At 52.0% G+C, this 22,787-nt stretch overlaps 1 protein-coding gene across 1 annotated transcript; it reads right to left on the bottom strand.

The window, feature by feature from the left end:
• Nucleotides 1–22,760, bottom strand: LOC113443906 (uncharacterized). Its single transcript, XM_087914495.1, has 31 exons — nt 21,563–22,760; nt 20,197–20,348; nt 19,850–19,974; nt 18,779–18,903; nt 18,176–18,346; nt 17,897–18,001; nt 16,828–16,968; nt 15,409–15,816; nt 14,831–15,056; nt 14,454–14,671; nt 13,616–13,804; nt 13,043–13,227; nt 12,216–12,408; nt 11,719–11,873; nt 11,343–11,452; nt 10,999–11,123; nt 9,683–10,027; nt 9,072–9,229; nt 8,235–8,316; nt 6,749–6,976; nt 5,509–5,649; nt 5,204–5,370; nt 4,267–4,379; nt 3,850–3,959; nt 3,442–3,602; nt 3,039–3,151; nt 2,623–2,747; nt 2,012–2,227; nt 1,215–1,319; nt 557–646; nt 1–200 (listed from the first exon to the last, which is right to left on the bottom strand). Exons 1-31 carry the CDS (start codon nt 21,627–21,629, stop codon nt 49–51), a joined length of 5,001 nt encoding a protein of 1,666 aa, XP_087770621.1. The 5' UTR covers nt 21,630–22,760; the 3' UTR covers nt 1–48.
• Between the last annotated feature and the right edge of the window lie 27 nt (nt 22,761–22,787).

Genomic DNA, 22,787 nt, shown 5'->3' on the forward strand with positions numbered 1-22,787 from the left:
TCCTCGGCACCTCCACAGCCTTTATTGGCCTCTTGCTTTCCTTTTCTGTCACGGATGCTTGGCGTCATCATATATGACCTTGGAGGAGACGTTCTGGTCCCTTTCATCCTCAGCCGTGAGATTGAGGGAATGGGACACCTTGAACTGGATCATGGTGACAAGAGCAAACTCTTCAGGCTCCAGAAAGCTCAGGCTGGCCTCTGCATGGGGAAAGAGCGAAAGATCCTGGCTAATTGCAGATGGGGTGCGTGGGGTGGGAGGGATCCTACCGTGGTAGCAAACTCTCTGACCTGGAGTTGCAGCCCTTCCCAGAGGGCAAAAGGGACCCTGGAGGGCATTCCAGGAGAGCAACGGCAGCTGCTTCCAGAGGGTGGCCAGTTTTGCCCAGGTGAAGGCCATTGAGCCCAGCTGGCAAGATGACCGGGTGCCAATGGATCCAGTCAACCGAGGAGAAACACCAGTGCGACATGTTTTAGCTGAAGGAACCTCAGAATAGAGTGGATCCCACAACCGTGAGGCGTTCCCCCATGCTCCTAAGGCTTCTAAGCTAACGTACCAGTGCAGACAGGGATGCAAAATGAGCACTTCGTCCCAGGAGTCATTTGCTTGCAATCCTCCACACAGGTCTGCACAGGGACGCCACAAACTGCAGCAAGATGGAAGCATACGGCCACCTTAGGGATGGGCCCATCCCCGGCCATCGTCGGGTTCAAGCAGGCTATAAAGGGATCTGGAAACTTGGAGCCAAGCAGCTTCTATTTTCTCCGGATAAATTGAGTGAAACGAACACAACCTACTCATCTTTCTGAGTGTACTTTTGGTGGAACCTAAGTTATGTCAAGTCAACAGAAATAGTTCTTACTTGACGGAAGAAAACGTAAAGATGCTCTGGAAAGATAACGCGGCAGAGCTGGTGGCATCTAAGAGCCAAAGGCAGAAGCTGTGCCCCAATTCCCTTTTCCCAAAAGGACCCCAGCTTCCTCAGGAGAAGCCCTTTCCCGCTACTATGCAAGAAACACCAGAGCAGGGCCTTCAATGCATGGACTAGGCGGGAAGGAGAGAGGAACATATAGTCCTTTTTGAAATAAACACCAATGTTTGCGTCACTGTCTGACTTCCAGATACACAGGAAGAGCAGCTGCCTCTCTTTGTTGGAGAGTTCACTGGGCCTCTGCTGGTCTCTAAAGAGCTCCATGCCCTGCCTGGACCCTCACCTTTCTCTGCTGTGGTCTCCAACCTGCCACTGCAGTCGCAGGCTGGCCGGGCTGCGCCTGCAGAGGTCTTGCGGCAGGCCAAGCCGCTAAATCCTTCCGCGCAAACTGAAAGAAAACAGAACCAGGCATGACGGGCAAATGCACCAAGACCCCAGCCCCATTTCTGGAAAACACGGGGATAACTGTGGCGACTGTAGAACCCACATCAGACGAGATCCGCCGTTTTTCTTCTCAGCTAGCTCTCAAGCATTTGGACATTTCTGACGCTGAGCGCCAGAAGAGAAGTGCAAAGTGGCAGAGGGAGGATAAGGAGGCCAGTCCCCATTGTGCCTCCCGTCCCTGTCCTATTGTTCCCATTTATTTGTACCTATTTCCTGTATTCTTACTCATGTTTGTACTTATACCTATTATCTTGTAAGCGATTGACGAATCAAATAAATAAATAAAATAAATACCAGGAAATATTACAACCTGGTTAAACACCAGGGCGTCTGCTGACTCTCAGAGACTCGGGAGCACACCAGGGAAGAATCCCCCTTAGCCAAAGTTCTGGGGTCAGTTGTCCCCTATCAGAAGGCAAATCTGTCCATATGGGACCCCCGGGCACGTAATGCAGTGCCAGGGTGAATCGTGGGAATGCCTGGGAATCAAAAACTGGCCTTGGGCAACACATTCAACCCTGACTTCAGAGCGAGGCTCATACATGGGATGCCTCGTTGGAGCCTTTGGACACAGAGGTTCCCCTTTGAAGGAGCCCCTTCCTCTGCCCACCCCCGCGGGCCCCATCAGACACGTACTGGTCCACACGTGGAGCACTGAGTCTGCTTTGGGGCTGGCATCGTCCTTGCTGCTGAGCAGGTAGAAGCCAGACCTTGTCTCCAGCACAGCCACACACACAGGGCGCTCCAGCAGGCAGTCCCGCTTGGCCCCCTCCAGGGTCTCTGCAGAGGGATAGAGCAGCGACGGCTCTCCCGCCACGCCGTATCCAGCCCACTGATCAAACCACTCTGTGGCTGGGAAGGAAAGGGAGGGACACAAGAGGAGAACACTGAGGAATCATTTGCTTTCCGTTAAAAAACAAAACTGAGAAGCTATAAAGCTGCTTTTCAAAACTAAGAAGAAACAGCTGAAGTGGCTCACTAAATACAGGTCTTGGCAACCACGAGGCAACGATAAACACGGGCTTAGCAGAAGTTCTGAAGCCCAGTGAGACAAACGGACCCTGGAAAGGGCCCATTTTGGAGCCTTCGCTGAGCAGCCAACCCAGGACAGCCTTTCTGTGTCAATGCCTGCTGTTGCTCCCCAAGTTGTGTGAATAGAGGAAAGCTAAGAGGGGGAGCAGAAGGCAAGGAGAGGGAGGACTGGCAAAATTCCTGCCCCACCCTGTTTCCGCAGCCTCCTCTCTCACCTTCAGGGCATTTGCACAGGAAAGGCCTTTCCTCCCCACAGCTGGCATCCCTCAGAAGTCCAGTTGCCGAGTCAAACCACACACAGTCCTTCAGCCCTCCGTTAGCCACATCGTCTCGCAGGTGCCTGTTCCATGCAGAAGAGCCAAAAGGGCCCCCAGGGTTGGCACCCAGCCCGTAAGGCCCCCTGACAGAGGGAGCACAAGCTGGCAACATGGGGCAGGAGGCCTCTTAGTGGCCGTGGTGGGCTGGTTGGGGGAGGCTTCAGGGGCCCCAGCAGATGGGGAAGGGCTGGGCAGGGTGCAGAACCTTACGGATTCCTCTCATTAAGCCACAGGGGAAATTTGAGACTGGGGATCCTTCTCCAGCTGCAGGACACTCCGCTGTAAGGAAGGAGATCACTTCTATGGCCACTTACTGGGCCACCTGCTCGCTGAGGGGCTCCAGGGCTGACCAGCGAAAGACCGATTCCTCCTTCCGGTCATTCAAGCCTGTCCAGAAAGTGCCTTGGAAGTGTGAACGCACCCAGTCCTGGATGGAACGAAAAGGATCCACAGTCTCCCGGTCCCCCAGGAGAAGAAGCTGTTCCCTGCCCCCACCGCCCAGAAGCCCCAAGGTCTCCCTGGTGGGAACCTGCTACCCCTTCCTGACTGGCTCACAGGGAAGAAAGAAAGGGGGAATCGAGCCACGAGGGTGGAGGACAGGGGCCGTGGTTTGCGCAAGGAGAGGGAGGTGGCCCCTGCTTGCCAGCCACCTGCAGAAGTCACAGCGGCCCCTTGGTACACTTGGCGTGGGAAGGAGGCCTAGAACGGAAATGGTACCATCTCCTGTAGCGAGGTCAAGTACAGCAGGTCTGTCTTTCTGAACCTCCGGCAGGCCTCCTGGGCCACTGGCCAGGCCACAGCAGAGGAAGAGTCCCAGAGGTAGCAGCTGCCATTCCAGTGGCTCCAGCCGGGCTCAGCTGGGCAGGAACTCCAGGGTGCTGAGCCAGAGAGGAGAGGGGCATGAGCGAAGAAAACACCCCTGGAGCCCAGGGGATGCCCGCCACGCCCATAGCTCTTCTTTCCCAAGCACTGGCAGACAGGCCGCCATCCTGCTCCTTGCTAAAGGAAGCACAGCTGGTCCGGCATGCTGATGGGGAGCTGGGCTGTGAGGCAGGCCCAGTCAGTGCCAGACTTCTGCGCCTGGGGCTGTAGGACGACCCCACCACGGCCCAGCCAGCCACTCACCCCAGAGCCCCTCGCACACCCAGGGCTTGAGGTGGGAGCACGGGGAGGTGGCCAAATCCCTGTGACGAATCTCCAAGCAGCCTCCGGCCCCAAGAGGCACGTCGGGGAACCTGACAGGGGAAGCAAGCAGGGATGCACCTGGCTGAGCATCGCTTGGAGGTCCAACAGAAGGGCAGGGGCCATTCCAGGGGTGGGGAACGGCTGGGGATTGGGGCTGACAGGAAGTGGTCAGCCCAGCAAATGAGACGGGAAGGCCGTGAGTGGCTTCTCGGGGGTGGGTGGGATGAGGAAGCCTCCAAGAACCCAGGGAAAAGATCTGGGGGGAGAAGCAGAGCACCAGGGAGAGGCCCCAGCTTGAGAGGGCCACAACAGGGAGCAACATTTCCCCAAGCAACTTCCTACCCCCAAGGTGCTCACCAAGGTGGAGAGAGGCTGTCCGCTCGGCCTCCTTCCCACCTCCATACTCCGTCTCCGTCTGCGTCACTCAGCCCTGTCCAGCTGCCCCTCTGCACCATGGCTGCCACCCAGGCCTGGGAGGGAAAAGGGACCCCCTCACTCTCAAACCTTTGCTTGGTCTTACTGAGGAAGCCCAAGATTGACTGTCAAGACAGCCAACCGTGGTCTTGCTAAAAGCAATCTGCCTGGCTTGTCTTGATGACTTCCCTGGTTCTAGTGTTTAAATCAGGGGTGGGATTCTACCAGTTCGCACCTATTCACTAGAACCGGTTGTTAACATTCTAAGCAGTTCAGAGAACCGGTTGTTAGAAGAAATTACAGGGCTAATCCTGTAAGGAAGGCAGGAAGGAAACATTCTGGTGTTGCTTACAGAAACTGCCTCTCCGTTAACCCTTATTACATTTTTGGCAGGACTAGACTTCCTGTCTCAGGAACCTCTCTGGAGTTTTTGTCCCCTCCTTTGCTGGCACTTTGCTTGTGTGGAGTGGCCATTCAAAGTTACAAGGGCACTGGAAAAAGTGACTTATGACCATTTTTCACACTTACGACAGTTGCAGCATCCCCATAGTTATGAGAGGCCAGGCGAGGAGATGCGTGCCTCGATGTGAGTGATATTGAGTTGGCCACGCCCAGCCAATAACATGACCACCAAGCTATGCCCACCAACTAAGCCACGCCCACAGAACCGGTTGTTAAAAAAATTGAATCCCACTCCTGGTTTAAATATCTCGGTGTATTTCCACTGTTATTAATGAACAGCTATGTAACAAGGAGGATGCTCGGCAGGGCCGAGAAAGCCCCTCCTGCTTTATTACTAGGCACAAGGGAAATTTGGCCTGGCCTGGCCACCGCCCTCTTCCTCCCCCCCCCCATTGAAGAGGCATCCAAAAGTTCTGGCCTTTTCCTTGGCACTGCTGAGAACCAGGAGGGCCACGTTTTCGCCATAGGCCTGACAGGCAGCCTTGGCCTCTGGCCAGCTCTTGCTGCCCTGCTCCTCCACGTAGTAGCAGTGTCCGCCCCAAAACCACCAGCCGGGGCCCCTTGGACACCTGGAATGCACCAGACCTAAGAGGAAATGTGAACTGTGTTAATCATGTGGCTGTGCGTTGCCCGAGTTAGATATTTAGACCTGAGGCACGAGGAGCGTGTGGTGTCGGTGAACTTTTCGTAAGTGTGACCGCGAAGCAAAACCGTGCACTTTACCGTGAAGACAGGAAGGGCTGAAGCGATGCACGCAGCTCAGGCTGCCGTCGCACCGGCCGGTCAGAGGGTTGTAGGTGTGCGTGCTCAGGCAAGGAGAACAGCGCCTCTGGCAGTGCTTTCCACAGAACCCCGGGGAGCAAGCTGCAAGCGGAGAAGGCATTGGAAAGGCCATCGCTTCCCTCCCGAAGAAGACCTGGGTCTCTTCCAAAGGACCACCCTCGTTCCCACCCTTGCTACCAGCTCCTGAAGAACTATGATTGGTTCTGTGGGTTTTCAGGCAGAGCACGCAGGGCTCACCGTTCAAATTAATACACAAAAACCTGCCAAAGGAAGGCTGCACGAGGCTGCTTGCTTTAGCAAAGAATACAGCTTCCATGCCAGCCCGTGGCCTTCAGAGCCACTTCCCTGCCTGGCCGTGTGCGCTAGGGGACCAATGACACCTTTACAGGTTTTTATGAGGAGTGTTCATCAACCATGTTGTCAAAGGAAGGTGTTGTGGTTAGCCGGCAGTAGATGCGGACGGCTGAGGAGAGCAAGGACTCAGATGAGGGGCCAGGACCATTAGGGAGTGGACTGCTGCCTTGAGAGGTTGTGGGGGCTGCAGAATTGATGAGGAGGTTCCCGAGGAGCCTTTGCATGCAGGATTGCTTGGAGGAAAGAGCAGCTGCAACAACATGGGCAACTCGGGAGTAAGGCAAGGTGATGGCCCCTCCTTCAAGAAGATAAAAGCCAGCTGTGAAACAAATGTTCTTTGCAGAAGGCAAAGACGTTTTGAAACTCCAGCCTCATGGACATTCCAGTATCCTGAGTTTGGATTTGAAGATTCTTGTATTGCAAATTGTTTCTTGTCTGTTATCTTTTGGCAAGTCTCGCACAGTTTGGCAAGGCTTGTGCTTATCACAGCTAATTATTTTGTAAAAGCATTACAAGGTTTTTCTTCCTTTTGGATTGTGTTTGATTTGTCGGAAAAGGGCGTGGGTCAGAACAGAAGGACCATGTTCAGGTTACCTCTGAAGACCCCACACTGAGAGGAGAGAACCAGGAGATCATATTTTTTGCCCCCCGGGCCCTGTCTGTGGGCGTTTGGAAAGCGCCTCAGCAGACATGTTGGCATCAATCTGCTGGGTTCTCCTCTGCAGCACAGAAGGTGAGTTCAGGAGGCAGGAACGCCCAGGCCAATCCTGAAACGCCCAAGGAGAGAAGCCCCTCGCCCTGCCTCCCAAGACAGGGAGGCACTGACCTGCTTTCACAGAGAGCAGAGCGTCTGAGCCAGGGCTGTCGACCAGCACCGTCCCTGCCACCGTGTAATGAGCTCCTTTCAGGGTCAGGATCCCCGTACAGCGTTCCTTCTGCAGGTAGCAAGCATCTTCGGCTTCCTGCCACGAGGCGTGCCTATGCTCAGGAGCAGCAGCAGCAGCGTCCTGATGGGGAATGAGTAGCTTCTCCCTGAATGAAGGCAGAGTCACCTCTGTAAGGGAAGAGGGTGAACGGTGTGAAGCAACGTCTGCCTCTGCCACTAGAAGAAAGCTCAGAACCCCACACAGCCTGTACGCCACAAGATGAACTCCGGCACTTGCCGAGTGGCACAAAGGCTGCCCCTCTTTTCTACGTCAATAACAACTGGGTGTGAAGTAACAGCGAGGAGAGGATGCATGCGGAAGAAGGCTAAGGCCCATCGGTAGCTCTGAGATGCTCTCCTGCTCTTGGCGACTTGGGGGAGTGCACCGACAGCCTCCCGCCTTGGCCGAGGGCTCCTACTGGGCCAGTGAGCAGAATGCTGGACTCCGTGGCCTGCTGAGTCTGAATTCAGCTCAAATATTTCCCTTGGCCACCTTGTTTTAAAGAAAATTTATATCAATTGTTCTGTAGATGGCATATTCCGCCATCGCAAAATTGGCTAAAAGGTACCCAAATCTTTCCCCCCGTATGTTGGAAGTGTAACTGGGAAAATGGAACGTAGGATCATCTAGGGTGGAATTGCAAAGAAGCCCAATATTTTTTTGGCGGAAAATCCAGAAATGGTTAGAAGAGATGGTGTGAAATCAAAATAGAATATAGACCCGCATTTTTCTTGTTAGGAATTAATGTGGGAAAATAGGATACATCTAATAATCCGTGTCATCACAGCTCCAAGATTAGCATAGGCCCAACAATGGAAAGGAAAGGAAACTCCGGGTGAAATAGAAATAATTAGGAAAATTTGGATGTGTGCAAAAATGGATAAATTGACAAAAGAATTAAAAAAATAAGGACAAATCTGATTATTACAAAATATGGGACAAGTTTTATCACTGGTTGGAAGAAAGGAAGGATCAAAAAAATAAGAAATGGTTATGGTTTATGTATCTATTATATACTATGTATATAGAATGTATATATGTATTATTTTTTATATGACTTAGCGATGTAAGACAGCTATGTAGGTTAGGATGATTGCACCACGTTCATTGTTTTTTAAATGTCTTTTTCTTTCTTTTTTTGTGTATGTTTAATAAAATTTAAAATTAAAAAAGAAAAAAGTTTTCCCGGAAGAAAAGTTTCTGAAGGAACACCGATAAAATTGGGACCTGTATCAGGTTCTCTCCTTGCCAAACCCCAGAGGAAGCAGGTCATCCATGCTGATTTTAGAGCAAAGCATTTGTGGGCGAATACTCGGGTCCTTCTGCCTTTTTCACACCCAATCGCCCACCCACCCGGTTTGTTCTTTGTGTGGAGCGAAGGCATACCTTCAGCTCGCTGGCACGCCCAAAGTGCGCCTCCTGGCTGCTGGAAACCGCTTCTCCCATCTGCAGAGGGGCCAGCTGGGACCTGAGTGGGGTGCAGAGAGAGGTGAGGGCCAGAAGGACTAGACAGGTCAGCTTCTAAAGGCTCCAGGTATCCAAGACGTCCTTGCAAAAACCTCTCCGGACGGAGCAATTAGATCAGTGATGGCGAACCTTTTTGTTGCGGTGTGTCGAAAGCGCGTGTGTGCCAGCACCCACAGTGCAATGCACCCTACACCCTCCCCGCTCCCTTACCTGCACTGCCCCCCAGCTGATTTTCGGCCTGTTGGAGGCCTTTTTCGCCCTCCTGGGGGCTCAAGGGAAGCCTCTGGAGGCCGAAAAACGGGCCCATTTCGGCACTTCTGATAAATACAGGCCTGTTTCTCAGCCTCCAAAGGCTGCAGAGGCTTCCCTCATGCCCCCAGGAGGGTGAAAACTCTCTCCCCGGAATGCAGAGGCCTTCCGGAGGCTGAATACGGGCACTTCTGGTATTTCCGGAAGGTCCATTTTTCAGCCTCCTGATGCTGCAGAGGCTTCTCCTCAAGCCTCTGGGAGGCCGAAAACTGCCTCAAAATCAGCTGGGAGGTTTGCGCATGCGCAGTGCAGTTAAGTTTGGCTGGGGCTCGCGTGCCCGCACAAACGGCTCTGCATGCCACCTGTGACAATGCGTGCCATAGGTTCGCCATCACGGAACTAGATTATCACATTTCACAGGAAGGGTTTGGCGGGCCAGAGAGGAGGGGACAAGCCCAAGGCAGGCTGCCATCTTGTAGTGGCAGAGATGCCACCCACACCCCTCACCTTGCTCGGGGCTGGCACCTTCCTCACTGTGCTGCCCAGATACCTCTTGCACACCGCCTGGGCTTCAACCTGGCTACTGTAGCGCTCATGAGACCAGCAACTTCCTCGCTCAAATATCCAGACCTCGAGCGGGAGGCACTTCAGCGAGGCAACGAGGGCTGTGAGAAGAGGGTTCAGCTTGACGGACAAGGTGGGGGGGGGGCTGGTTTTACAACTGGTATTGTAAAATTTACTTCATGTGTTTATAAAGAAGTGAAACGAAGCCTCAGCCATCTGTGTTTACTTTTCTGGCACTGAATTCATGCTGCAATGCTATGAACGAAAACCCCATCAGCTAGATGGACGAGGTGCGGGGGCTGCTGCATGGATCTCATCCCAGAGGGGAGCTGGGGCAAGAAGCTGAGACAGACACGCCCCTTCTGTCTGGAAGACCCCCTCCCCAACCTTTATACCCCAAGCACTTTCTCTTTCTCTAGGGCGAGGCTCTTGCCCCAAAGAAGGGGCACTGTCTTTGCCAAGCCGGGTTCCCAAGCTTGAGCTATGGGAGAGGCAAAGTGTGAGTCAGCGGGGGTCCCGGGCCACGCCAAGGGAAGCCCTCCCAGTTCACCTACCAGGAGCCTCTCGGTAATACAGGAAGCCATCGCAGAGGCCCGTCAGTGGGTTGCAGCTCAAGTTGGGCTCGCATCGCGGGCACATCAATTGGCAGTCCTGCCCTGAGTAGCCGGGGGAGCATCTTGTCTTGACGTGCACGGCGGTGGTGGCGGCTGCTCCAGGGTCCTCCAGGGTGACAAAGCGTCTCCCCACCATCAGGCGGTGGCCTGCTGCGGTGCTGACCACAACATCGCAGCCCTCGCCCAAGGCGCTGCACTGCCGCTTGGCAGCCTGCAGCGAATGGAAGCTCAGGTCTGCCGTCTCGGCGCCCACAAAGGATTTCCCAGGGAAAGTCATGTATAAATCTGGCGGGGATGGAAGAGGGCAGGTGAGAGGCGAGCACACCTCACCTCTAGCGGGGAGGGTCCCGGGCAACGGTCCCTGCGGGCCAGCCAGCATCGTCCCTCCTGCTCTCTTTAGAGCCCCCTCCCACAAGCATTCCCTTTGTGTTCCTTTGCGTAGGGAACGAAAAAGGAACCCTTAAAAATGCAGCAATGGGAGGAACCAAGGCAAGGAAGGGAAGGGGATCCAGACAACGCCGCAGCTGGCCAGAAGGTGTTGTCCACCCCCAAAGACTGAGGCTTTCTTGAGCCCACCTTTAGAGCCCTGCCCGAGAGGGCAATTCGGCCTCCTATTCCCTGTAGCTCTGTCTCCTTCCTGGCCATACTTAGGTACCCCTGTTGTCTTACCCCACCCCACCCTACCCTTCTACTATCAGCCACAAAACTGTCAAAGAGTATATTCATGAACTCGAATAGAGCACGGTAACAAGGTCAGCCAAGGAATAGGCATAGCAACTAAGTCAGCCAATGAGGACTGTTTGGAAACTGAAACTAGAAGTAGCCTAGGCGTGGCTCTATATCAAGCTCCGAGTCTGTCTATTGAAAATGAAACTAACTTGCTTGCTTGCCTGCTGAACAAAAGGGAAACTGATGTCTGTTTCTGAGCTCCCGAGTTTCATGTTCTGCTCTGAACCTGTAACGAACCTGCTTCTGCTTGAGTTTGCTCCGTGTTGGGAGAAATCTACAACTGGTATTGTAAAATTTATTTCATGTGTTTATAAAGAAGTTAAATGAAGCCTCAGCCATCTGTTTTTACTTGGTGCTGAATTCACACTGCAATACTATGAACAAAAACCCCAACTGTCTGCAGCTTCCGCCTTGCCATGGGGGGGCTGGGTTCCTCGAAGTGTCACTCATGTGGAAAAGTTGTCCGCTGGACAGCAGAGCTGCAGGACGAGGGGCAAGGAGCCGTGCTCTTCCCCACCAGCTCTTACCGCTTTGGCGCGGAGCCTGGCAGATCCACTGGTGAGGCCTGTGGCACGGCTCGGCCTTCAGGAAGCCAGAGGTCAGAGCAAGCATGCAGATTGCCATGCTGGATGGCTCCAGGGAGAACATGAAGCTATGTGGGAAAGAATTAGAGGAAGAGGAGAAGATGTGGTGGGGGAAATCAGTTGGCTCTACAACACACCTGGCCTGGTCAGTGAAGATACCAGTGGTTCTACAGGCCAACCTGCTCGGCTTGGATAGAGTTCGCTTTGGCCATTTTTCTGGGTGGAGTAGATGCATCTGAGTAGAGACCTTTTCATAGGGGAGCCTCAGGGGTGGGGAAGCCTCTTACCGCCTCAGCGCTTGGTTGAACCGGGACCCATCCAGCCAGTTCCACAGATCTCTGCCACTGCTGTGCAATCCTGTCCAGAGGCTCCCTGGCACTTGCCCCTGCAACCACATCTGCAATGCACACACAGGGGTGGCGCATTCCGCCGGATAGGATTCCTGGCCACCCAGAAGCCAAACCCGCCAGAACCGCCCACTGCTCCTCGCCACCCACACAAATCTCTGGCCACAATTCCGCAGCAGACCGGCCCCAGGGGAGGCAAGGTCCTTCTCCCCTTTGCTGTGCTCAGATCTTCCCAAGAAGATGCAGACTGGGTGGGCCCTGTTGCTCCAGGTGACCCTGTACCGGAAGCTCCCAGCCCCAAAGCTCAACTGCTCACCAGATCCTGAGGGCTGTTCAGTGAGAGCAGGCTTCCCCCCTGGAACCGCTGGCAGAACCTCTGCGCCTGGCTCCACTCGAGAGCCGCGCCCAGCACGAAGAAGAGGCATTTGTCCTTCCAAGGTCTCCAGCCCTTAGAATGGGGGCAGTGCACATCTGGGGAGAAAAGAGCAGGCAGAGGGTGGCCTGAGAACACAGCTGGCTTCCTCCTGCCTGGGAGTGAGGGAACAAGGACCCCGATCCTGGGCAGGGCTTTGGGGGGCAGGGCGGGGCAGATGGGGCCAGGAGACGCATTCAATCCATCCCAGCTCTTCTCTTTGCCCAGAGCGGTGGTCGCCAACCGGTGGGCCGGGGAACACTGGTGGTCCGCGAGAAAATTTTGGTGGTCTGCAGAGAAATGTCCATCCCCCCCAAAGCAATTAATCCAGGTTGCGTGGGAACACAAGGCTGCCCATATGGCAGCACGGAGTTCCTGACGGGAAAAAAGTGAGGACCTACCCCAATCCAGGAAAAAGTACAAGGCCTGAGGAGTGCATTTTCCCAGATACAGCATGGCATTGGCGGCTTCTTGAAACAAGCAGAGTCCCGAGTGCAGATTTTGCAGACGCATGTCTGGCAAGAGGCGGAAGCTGCTCCGAGGGTCCGGAGAGCAGTCCCAGCTACTCAGGACAGATGAGCCATCTGAGGCCACCTGCATGGAATGGACCAAGAGTGGCTCACGTGGCTATAACGTTGAACTGGTTTCTAAATTACTTGAGCACGTTTGGTCTGAAGGACCCAGGAGGGCTCACACCCTCACAAAACCAGCCTTTGTTGTGGTTTGTTGGCAGCAGGTACGGATGGCTGAGGTCTCGGAGAGCGAGGACTCAGAGGAGAGGCCTGCGTGTGATGCAGGGATGGGGCCAGGACCATCAGGGAGTGGAGTGCTGCCTTCGGAGATTGTGGAGGCTGGCAGCAGTGAGGAAGAGGTCCCCGAGGAGCCTGTGCCAAGTGTACATGCGCGTAGGACTGCTCAAAGGAAAGAGCAGCTGCAGCAGCAGGGGTGACTCGGGAGTAAGGCTGCAAGGTGATGGCCCCTCCCTTAAGGGATAAAAGCCAGCTGAGAAACTGGAGTTCTTTGCAGGAAGCAAAGAAGTTCTTGCCCTTCAAGACTTGTGGAAGTTCGGACTTTGTTTTGCTGTTTGCTGTTAGCTCCATTTTGTGTTCGTTTCCTTGGAACAAGATTTGGGTCAGAACAGTCTTCAGACTTAGCCGGGGGTTTTCAGGGACAAAGAAGACAAACAAGCTAAATAGGCCATCAAAGATGCAAATAAGTCACGACTGACCAGAAGACAGGCAGGAGGGTCTGCCACGTTGCGGAGTCGACCGTTCAGCTGCAATCCCCAGAGAGCCCGTGAGGCACATGGGCCAGGCAGGGGCTGGAGATGGAGGATGGACCGCTCTGGGTCTGTGCAGAGAACCAAAGCCTTCCCTCTAATCCGGAGGAGGCCAAACCACACAAAAGGATGAGCTGGAACACCGGGGGGAGGAGAGAAGGATAGGAGAAGCAATACACTCTGGTTCACCATATATTTTCAAAAGCACCGGAGTGAACTTAATTAGTTGTTTAGTTTATTGTCATTTAGTTTATTTAGTTGTTTAGTTTATTGTCAGGGTGGTGGGCTCATCCCCAGATAGACAGTCGACCCAGGACTGGGTAGCAGCTGGAGGCAAAGCCCAAAAAGGAGGAAGGTGAACGAAGAGGCCAGCTGGGATGTGCAAAAGGTGAATTCAGCGCCCACGGACCGGCGGCTGCATTATCTCGATGCCCCAACAGAAACTCCCCCATCGGGGCAGCCATAGTTGGCGTCCACCCACCCCATCAAAGTCTCCCCCCCCTCCGCCCCGGCTGACTTTACCTGGCTCTTCACTGGGTGGGCTGATCTGCACCGCCGGAGGCCTCTTCGCCACCAGCTGGCTCCAGCTCACCACGTTCCCAGGGAACTTCCACCTGTTTCTCGAGGCCGAGAGCTGCTTCACAGAGAACTCCGAAAGGGCTCGGTCCCACAGGTTCACTTCACTCAGATCCCCCACGTAGGAGCTGGCCCCTGCAAGGGGACCCTGGTCAGCAAAGCCCCCTGCCTTACGCCACACACACACCCTGTGGATAAAGGAGGAACTACAAGGCAGGATGGTTCTCTCGCCTTACGGAGAAAAGTGTGTGTGTGTGTGTGTGTGGAGGTCACTTGAGACGGTAATGGCTGTGGCTCCTGGCTCCAGTGCAGACCTGCCACAAATACCACGGTGCAAATCAGAGCGAGGAGGCACGGGATGCTGCAGGTCCCACCCCTGAGGGAGATACACCTGGTGGGACCTAGAAGAAGGGCCTTCTCCGTGGTGGCTCCGTCCTGGTTTTGCCAGCGGGCCTGGGGAACCCAGAGAGGGATGGAACCCATCAGATGGCTAGTGTGACCCGCTGTCGTCAGGGTGGTGGGGTGGGTGGGAGTTGGTTTTTTGTTTTGTTTTGTTTTTTGTTTTCCCAAATTTTGTTCTATTGTACTTTACTAATTTATTTGATTCTTTTTGTTCGTTCTTATTGTTTTTGTTTTTATCTTTTTTTTTGTTTTAAATATGATTTTACATTCTGTAAGTTGCCTTGAGTCGCCATGGGCGAACAGGCTGCGATATAATATAAATTAAATGAGTAAGCAAGCAAGTAAATAAATCATCCCCCAAGATAACTCAGTCAAGACTCACCCCTGTGGGTGCCTTCCAGTTGCCCTAAGCTCAGTCTTCCTCCCAGGGATAGCCCCTTCCACAGGAAGCCAGTGCTTTCAGACACGTCTGGCGGCCAGGTCTCTCCATCCACAAAGACTTCAAAGGGAGACACGCTGGGAGTGTTGGTGACCGAGACAGCCAGGTGGTGCCAGCAGCCATCCAGAAGGGGGACTCGGGTGACCCTGAACAGCAGGGCTCTGAAAGCAGAACCAGAGCAGGGCGTTGGGAGAGGTTCCCTCTGCGCTGCTCATTCCCAGGCAGGAGGACCGTGTGGCCAATGGGGAGAGGGGGTCGCCAGGGGAAGGGTCTGCGGATTTGTAGGGGGGTCGATGGGTGCAGGGCCCTGCTCCCCTCACCCCTTGGTGTGGAATTCCAGTCCGGAAGGGGAGAGAAGGAAGAGCGCAAATTCGGCCCGCTGCTGCCACTTCAAGGAGTAGCTGACTGTGCACATCCGAGGAGAGTCCAGGAAGGCGCTTCGGATCCACAGCCCAAGGGTGAAGTTGCCCAGGTAGCGGTGGACGGCGTCCTCCAGCTGCAGGCTGCTCCCGTGGGGGAAGTGCAAGTCAGAGGACAGCGGATACTCTGGAAGAAGATGCCAAGGGGTGAGGGCATCCCAGCGGAGCAACAGAGGCGCTGCGTTCCTTCCAAGGGAATTCTGCTTTTCCCGCTGATCTGGAGGCAGCCATCTTTGACTAAGGGACCTCTTGCCTCCGTAGTTCCAGTGCCTGGCTACGAGTTGGGGTTTCCCAGAAGGGCTCCCTCCATGAGGAGGAGACCAGAATGGCCACCAAAGAAGAAGCAGCCCATGCTCAGACCCTTCTCCAACTGAGTAGGGTTGGGATGTACCGGCCTGGCCAGGCCTGTCCACCTCCCTTCTGAGGGGGCTGCTTGTGCCCCTTGCTGTGCCTGCTTGAGGCTAGCTGGACCGACCTACCCAGGGAAGCATTGGCTACGGTGGCTCCACTTATCTGCAAGGAGCTGATGTTCGCAAGGAAGACCTCTTGGCTGTCCGACAGCCGGAAGTGCTCCTGGTGGTTGAAGAAGCAGGCAAAGCCATCTGGGTAGCTGATGAAGCTCCAGGTGTTGAGGCCGCGGGGCAAAGGGGCATGAGGATAGTCCTTGTGCACCAAAAACCTGCCGTGTTCGCTAAAGATGCTGCCATGGAGGTGAGTGGCGTTGTACTCAAAGATGATCAAGAAGAGGGTGCCATTCGGATGGAAGCAGGTCAAAGCCAGAGAGAAAGTGGCATGGCCAGGCAAAGAGAAGGTGACATCAGCTGTGGCGTAAGGACCCATCCCACCGTGGAGGAGAAACCGAACAGCCTCTGGAGGGCCACAGAAATCTGCCGGCAAAGAGCAGAATGAATTAGTCCTCCTCCTTCAAGGGAATCCAGAAAGAGCAACCCGTGGAGGGAATTTACAGCCGGGTTCTGAAATAGTATTCAGATGTGAGGCTCCCGGCCTAGGAAAGGACCCAACTTCCAACAAAAAATAATGCAATGTGCGGAAATGGACACGCTCACATTAAACATGAAAGAGAAGGAGAACTCAGAGTATTATTTAATCTGGCACAAATGGCATGAAAGGGTAGAGAGTAGATATAAGGAATAAGAAGAGAAGATTAACTGTAAGAGACCTGAAGAAAATGATTTGTGGATATGTAAAATATATAAGTATATAAGATAGAACTAATTATAGATTAAGATAACAGTTATTGGTGAATGTATTAGGGACTATAAGATAACAATGTCTGTAGATGTTAAAACGCTGTTGAAAATGTGAATATGATTTGAGTTGTATTGGTGGAAAACACAAATATATATCTATATCTATATCTATATCTATATCTATATCTATATCTATATCTATCTATCTATCTATCTATCTATCTATCTATCTATCTATCTATCTATCTATCTATGGACGAACACAATACAGAAGCCTGATGATGGCAGTTGAGATTCTGCCGAAACGTTGCTACAACTTTAAAAGCACAACTATAATGACGTGGGAGAATACCCGAACAAAGCTGAATACTATATATATATTCAGCTTTCCACATTTTATATATATATATAAAAGCAAGACTTTTATAGAGCTTTAAGATTAGATAAAAGTCAGTCCAACAGCCCAGAGGCCTAGCCTTCTGGACTCGGCACACAAAAAGATTCCCGAATCACGCTTCCTATTGTGGGAGCCACCACTGAGTCCCACAACAACACAAGAGTAAGAGGTTATTCTTCTGTCTACAGGCTTTCACACTTCCTCGGTTATCTAGAAGCTGCCAGTTTGAGGGCTATTAGAAAAGGCAGCCTGGGTGCCTGGCAATTCCCACCCCAATTCATTGCACTCACCATACTGGAGTTGGCAGATGAAACCTAGGTACTCGGCTGCGGGGCGCACCTGGCAAGGTCTGGCCTTCCACGTCCCATGCTGTCCATCATCCAGGGGCTGAAGAGTGAGTACCGCACACTGGTCCTGCCCTACGGCCGGGGCTGGGAAGGAAGAGGAGGCAGGGGAATGCTTGGCTCAGCCAGCCTCCCACTCCTCCAGGATACTCTGCAGCCTATTCCCACAAGTAGCGTAAAACTTTTTAAAATCCGTGAATGGGCTTGTCACGTTCCTGGTGGAGACTGACTCTGAGGGAGAAGAGGAACAGCCGACAGGGAGTAGAAGTGTGGCTCTGGAGGTTGTAGAGGAGGCTGGGGAAGGGCAGAGGCCGGCTGGGCAGTCAGAGGAGGACTCAGGCCCATCCCCAATCCATCCTAGGGCACCCAGGGAGGAGAGGATAAAGGAGAGACATGGTCAACTGGGGAGGAGAGGGCCTTGAACCTCTTCATGGGCTGCAGCTGTGACAAATGGATAAGAGGACGGACATGCGTATGGGCCAGTGCTGGAAACAAAGCATGGAAATATCTCTGGTTTATTGTTCCTCTCTGAGTTTGGCATCCTTCCCAGTGTGTGTTCTGATATCTGTGGACGTCTTCAAGCCCTTATCTTGCCTGGTTTGTGTTGTTTTTTACTCTTTATAATTTAAACGGCATTTCCTCCTTCTTGTAACTGCTTGTGGGGGAGTTTTTTGTCTCCAGTCAAGGATATTTGGAGCTTGGAAGCAAAGTGAAGGAATTAAAGGGGCTTCACCTGCTTTTTGTGACTGTGTTTATTTTGTATCCCACCCTGGGTCATCACAGGGCTGTGAACACCCTCACTCTGTACCATAAAGCTCCAATATCCTTTTCATTAACGTAGCACAATAACATTATAGAAATGTTGTGCTGTAATAGGATAATAAGGATTTTTGTTTTTTGTTCTGCCATTTATGATTTCATTTTAATTATAACCCAGAATGCTCTTCAAAAAAAGGGGACATGTCAAGACAAATAACAGATTTCAGCCATGTAACGCAGGGGCCCAGAAAAGTACCTGAGTTCCACCGGAGGTAGGTGGGGGCCGAGGCATCGCTCCACTTCCACAGGGCCCCCAGGTGCAGACCGATCCACAGGTGCCAGCCATCCTCAGGAAAAGCACCTGGAGAGGAGGGGAGGAACAAGAACCAGCAGGGACGAATCACCTGAAGAGCACTGGGCCCCTTTCTTCTCCATCCTGAGCTTGACCGTTCCAACTGGGTCACTTTTGATCATCCTGTCGAACTTTGAAAGCTGATCAGGACTCGGCGCCCCGGGGAATCGGCAGACATCGTACTTGAGAGAAAAGTGTTCTCCTCTTCATCGTGGATAATGGCCAAGTTCCCTCCGAGCTCCTGGCAGAAAGACTGGGCCTCTCCCCACGACCTCTGTTCCCGCAAGGATGGGAAATAGAAGGCGTAGCAGTGAGAGCGGAATCGTACTTTTCTGGTGCTGCTGGAAGAGGCATCTGGACGAGAGAAAGATGCGGGTTTCAGAAACGTCCGTGGAGATTCTCAAACACCCAGGTTGTGGTTCCAAAGAGAAACTGACTTCATGCCAAGGAGGAATCCAGCAAAGCCTTCTACTTACTTCTCCAGAAAGGGCAGAGATAATTCTCCCTGTTCAGAACCACCCTACTACAAAGTAACAGTAAGGTGAGAACTCAGCAAGGAGCTCCTTTTGCTTTCATGTCCTGAGAATGAGTTGCCTCGTGTGTGTAACAGATGTGGACTGAGTGAGGTTTGATTAGGAGACATAGGATGCCTTTCTCTGCATTGCCATGGTGCAACCCTAACCCTCATTGAATTCCGTTTCCCACAGCACCTGTCCTGTGCTATTCCTCCTCCTGGTTTGCGGTTGGGAGAGAGAAAGAGTGAGTCCAACGTTCTCCTTGCCCTACCTTTTACCGGCTTCTCACAAATAAATGAGGTGCTGGCCTCGCAGTCCCAGTCTCTCCACTGTGCGGCGTAGATGCCCACAAGCTGGATGCAGGGCTTCTTCCCGGGGTGGCCCTGGAGCCAGCGGCTGGGGAAATGGAAGAACCCAACACCAAGGACTGAGCCAGAGATTTATAAAGGGATTCCATGCAAAAAAAAAAGAATGTCTCTGGGTGTTCCGTGACCTTGGAAGATCCTCCTCAGTCAGGAAGCTCAATAGCAGTAACCATGAGAGGGATCTTGGAGTCTTGGTGGACAACCAGCTAAACAGGAGCCAGCCGTGTACAGCAGCAGCAGCCAAAAAAGCCAATGCAATCCTAAATTGCATTAACAGAGGGATACAATCGAGATCAAGGGAGGTATTAATACCACTCTATAAAGCCTTAGTAAGACCACACCTAGAGTACTGCATCCAGGTCTGGTCACCACATTATAAAAAAGATGCTGAGACTCTAAAAAAATACAGAGAAGAGCAACCAGGATGATGAGGGGACTGGAGGCTAAAACATACGAAGAACGGTTGCAGGAACTGGGCATGGCTAGTCTAGGGAAGAGAAGGACCAGAGGAGGCAGGATAGCATCTTCCAATATTTGAGGGGCTGCCCCAGAGAGGAGGAAGTGGTCAAGCTATTTTCTAAAGCACCTGTAGGTTAGACCAGGAATAATGGATGGAAACTGACCAAGGAGAGATTTATCCTGGAAATAAGGAGAAACTTTCTGACAGGGAGAACAATCAACCCATGGAAGAGAAGTGGCCCTCGGATGTTGTGGGAGCACCATCACTTGAGACTTTCAAGAAGAGACAGGACTGTCATTTGTCAGAAATGGTGTAGGGTCTCCCGCTTGGGCGGGAGGTTGGACTAGATGACCTACAAGGTCCCTTCCAACTCTGATTATCTGTTATCTCTTATCTGAGACGATGGGAGAGGAAAGGCTGACGGAGGCCAACTCTGCAGGCTTTTGTGTACATCGGCTGAATCCTCCCTTCTCTTGGAACACCAGGCAACCAAACACCAAGCTCTTTCCTCCCTCACCTGTACCAACTCTGTGATATTGGAGTGCCATCCACCCAGGTGAGCTGAGCCTCTCGCCACGCCAGTCCAATCCAGAAGTACGATGCATGACCCCTGGCACCTTCGGTAAGGTCCCTCAGGAACATCTGTGCCAAGGCAAGTTTCAAAGGCAAGATTGAGACCACGGCAGCATTTTCTCTGCTCCTGCAGGAAGTGGTCGGGCTTAAGCTTATCTATGGCTAATGCAGCAACAGAGCTGTCTTCATGGCAGCTGGACCCAAGCCAACCCCTTGCATGGCTAGTTTTCCACCCCCATCCTCCTCTTTTTATTCCCCGAGAGAGCGCGGATTGCAAATACCACCTCTTACTTGCTTGCTATAATCCTTGATGACCACTAGATCTGCGTTTTGGTCCTGACAGAAGACTCTGGCCTCCTTCCAGGAGAGAACAGGAGCAACCGGGAGGTAGAGGCAGAACTCATCTCTGTATGGGATCCATTTCGGGGGGCATTGCCCCAGTCCTGCATGCAGAAGCAGTAAAGGTGCATCTTGGATCAGGGTTTTTGTTGCTAGACAGAAAAGGGCTAAGCCTTAGTCCTACGGTGTTTAGTTCTGCTTAGTCCTACAACAGCTCCTGACACATCAGGCCAAGATTCAACCTTCCCAAGTATGGCCACTTATCACAGGCAACGGCGGAGCACCCAGACGATCGGTCCTTCTAACTATAAGCCAGCTTTCTTCCTTGGTCTAACATCAACTTGGCACTGATTCTGCAGGCAATCTTCTACTGTAGCAGGTTCTGTGTCTCTTTCTGTCCTCACTCACACAGCCAGACTCACATGGCCTGTTAGGATCCACAGGCTAAAATCTTTCCATCCAAATAATAAAAGGAGCTTTGGCAGACCCAACAGTAGAAGAAATGAGAGGACATGAAAAGGAAATATTTATATATAAGGAAAACCAATATTAAAATGTTCTATCGTTGACATTTGGCACCCTCAAGACTGGCTAAGATTTACCCAAATTTAAAACCAAATTGTTGGAAGTGTGGACAACAACAAGGTACCTTGTTTCATTCTTGGTGGACATGCCCCAAAGTGAAAAAAATACTGGAAAAGGATTAAAACGTGGTTAGAAGAGTTAACTAAAAAACAAAATTGATTTTGTCCCGGAATTATTCCTCTTAGGAATAATAAAAAAAACTATAATAGAAAGACAAAATATCTTATATTACATATATTAACAGCAGCAAGAATTTCATATGCTCCATACGGAAAGAAAAACTCCATACCACCTGAAGGATTAATAATAATAATAAAAAAATTTAGAGTGTGTGGAAATAGATAAATTAACTATGGAATTAAAAGGGAAAACAGACAGAATACAATGCAGTATGGGAAACACGGTTTATTCAGATTGATAATAGATATAAGAGTAGAAAATGTAAATAATGTGTATAATAAATAAGGCGGCATGAAAGTATTATGTATTGTAAGTTTTGATAGGACACGTAAATGTGTATATGATGTCACAGCGCCGTTTAATAACTATTGGCGTTATGTATCAATGGAAAAAAAAACCTCAATAAAGCATTCTTTAAAAAAAATAAATAAATAAAAGGAAATATTTTAGAAAGAGAGGACCTTGGGAGAGTGTGAGATAACCTCAGACCAGCGTGATAGTAAGGGGGATCTCGGTCCGCGTAGATAAAGGATTAAATGAAGTACCCACTCACCAGAATGTACGAGGAGCAATGCCAAAAAAACCCATGCTACCTTCCAGTGTGATTCTGGTCCGCCCATCTCAACGGGTCCTAAAACCAGAGGAAAAACTATTGTTTTCCTTCGGCCGCCTCTGGGGTGTGAAAACACCTTTAAGTGGGCGCATTTCCACCATGGATCAAGCCAAGCTGGGGGTCTCCCTTAAGAGCTGCCCAATTATCCGGTCACACACACCCCCATCCTACCCCATCGTGCAACATGGGGCAAGGGGTCCGGCCCCTCCCCAGGGAGGGCATCTCTGGGCATCCTCCTCTGCCCCATGGGTCAGGCAGCCAGAGCACCACCTCTCCTCTCTCTCTTCGTGGCTGGGCCAAGACCCCCTCAGAGACCCTCTTGGGCCCTACCTGCCTCCGCTGGCCCCGCTAACTCGAGGCAGGCTTCTCTGGTGAGGCCTCTGCCGCTAGGCCTCAACGGGCCTCCCCCAGGAACTGTAGCAAGGACCGGGGGGGGCGGGCAGTGCTACGGAGGGTGACCTGGGAATCCAGATTTATTTATTTATTTGTGTTCTCTGATTTGTCAACCGCTTACAAGATAACAGGTATAAGTATAAACGTAGTTATGAATACATGAAATGGATACATATAAGAGAAATAAATAGGATAGGGACGGTAGGCACATTTGGTGCGCTTATGCACACCCACTACAGGCCTCTTAGGAAAGGGGTGAGGTCAATAGCAGACAGCCTAAGGTTAAAGTTTTGGGGGTTTGGGGAAGAAACCCCAAACCTCTCTAGAAACCTGCTCCTCCTCCAAAGGCCAGAGCAGCAAGAGTCCTCTTGCGACAGACATACGTACCTGCCTGCATGCTTCCTACCTGGGCTTCCATCTTCTCACCTGGCCGCAAGCAAGAGCCTCCCCAGGCCCGCCATCTGCAGAGACCCGAAAGAGAGGCGCAACCCAGAAATGCTTTGCCTTTTCCAGAGAGGTTTTTCCTGAAGAGGTTCCCCGGCTGGCTTCCCCTTGGTTTGGGGCTACCTAAAGTCCCTCTGTACCTTCAGGGTCCGGTTGTTAAGCCTTTGTGGCTGCCTCGCGAGTAAGAATTTGCCTGCTTTTATTTTTTAAATAATAACAGCCACTTATAGAAAATACCAACCAATACCGAGGCATGAAAAAAATCATGAGCAGGTTCCTATTTGGAAAGGCAGATCGGTGACTTTTAATAAAAAAAACAAAGCATCTC

The sequence above is a fragment of the Pseudonaja textilis genome, chromosome 17 (genome assembly GCF_049901715.1).
Source record: "Pseudonaja textilis isolate UNSWEBS1 chromosome 17, rPseTex1.2, whole genome shotgun sequence".
Classification (NCBI taxonomy): Eukaryota; Metazoa; Chordata; class Lepidosauria; order Squamata; family Elapidae; genus Pseudonaja; species Pseudonaja textilis.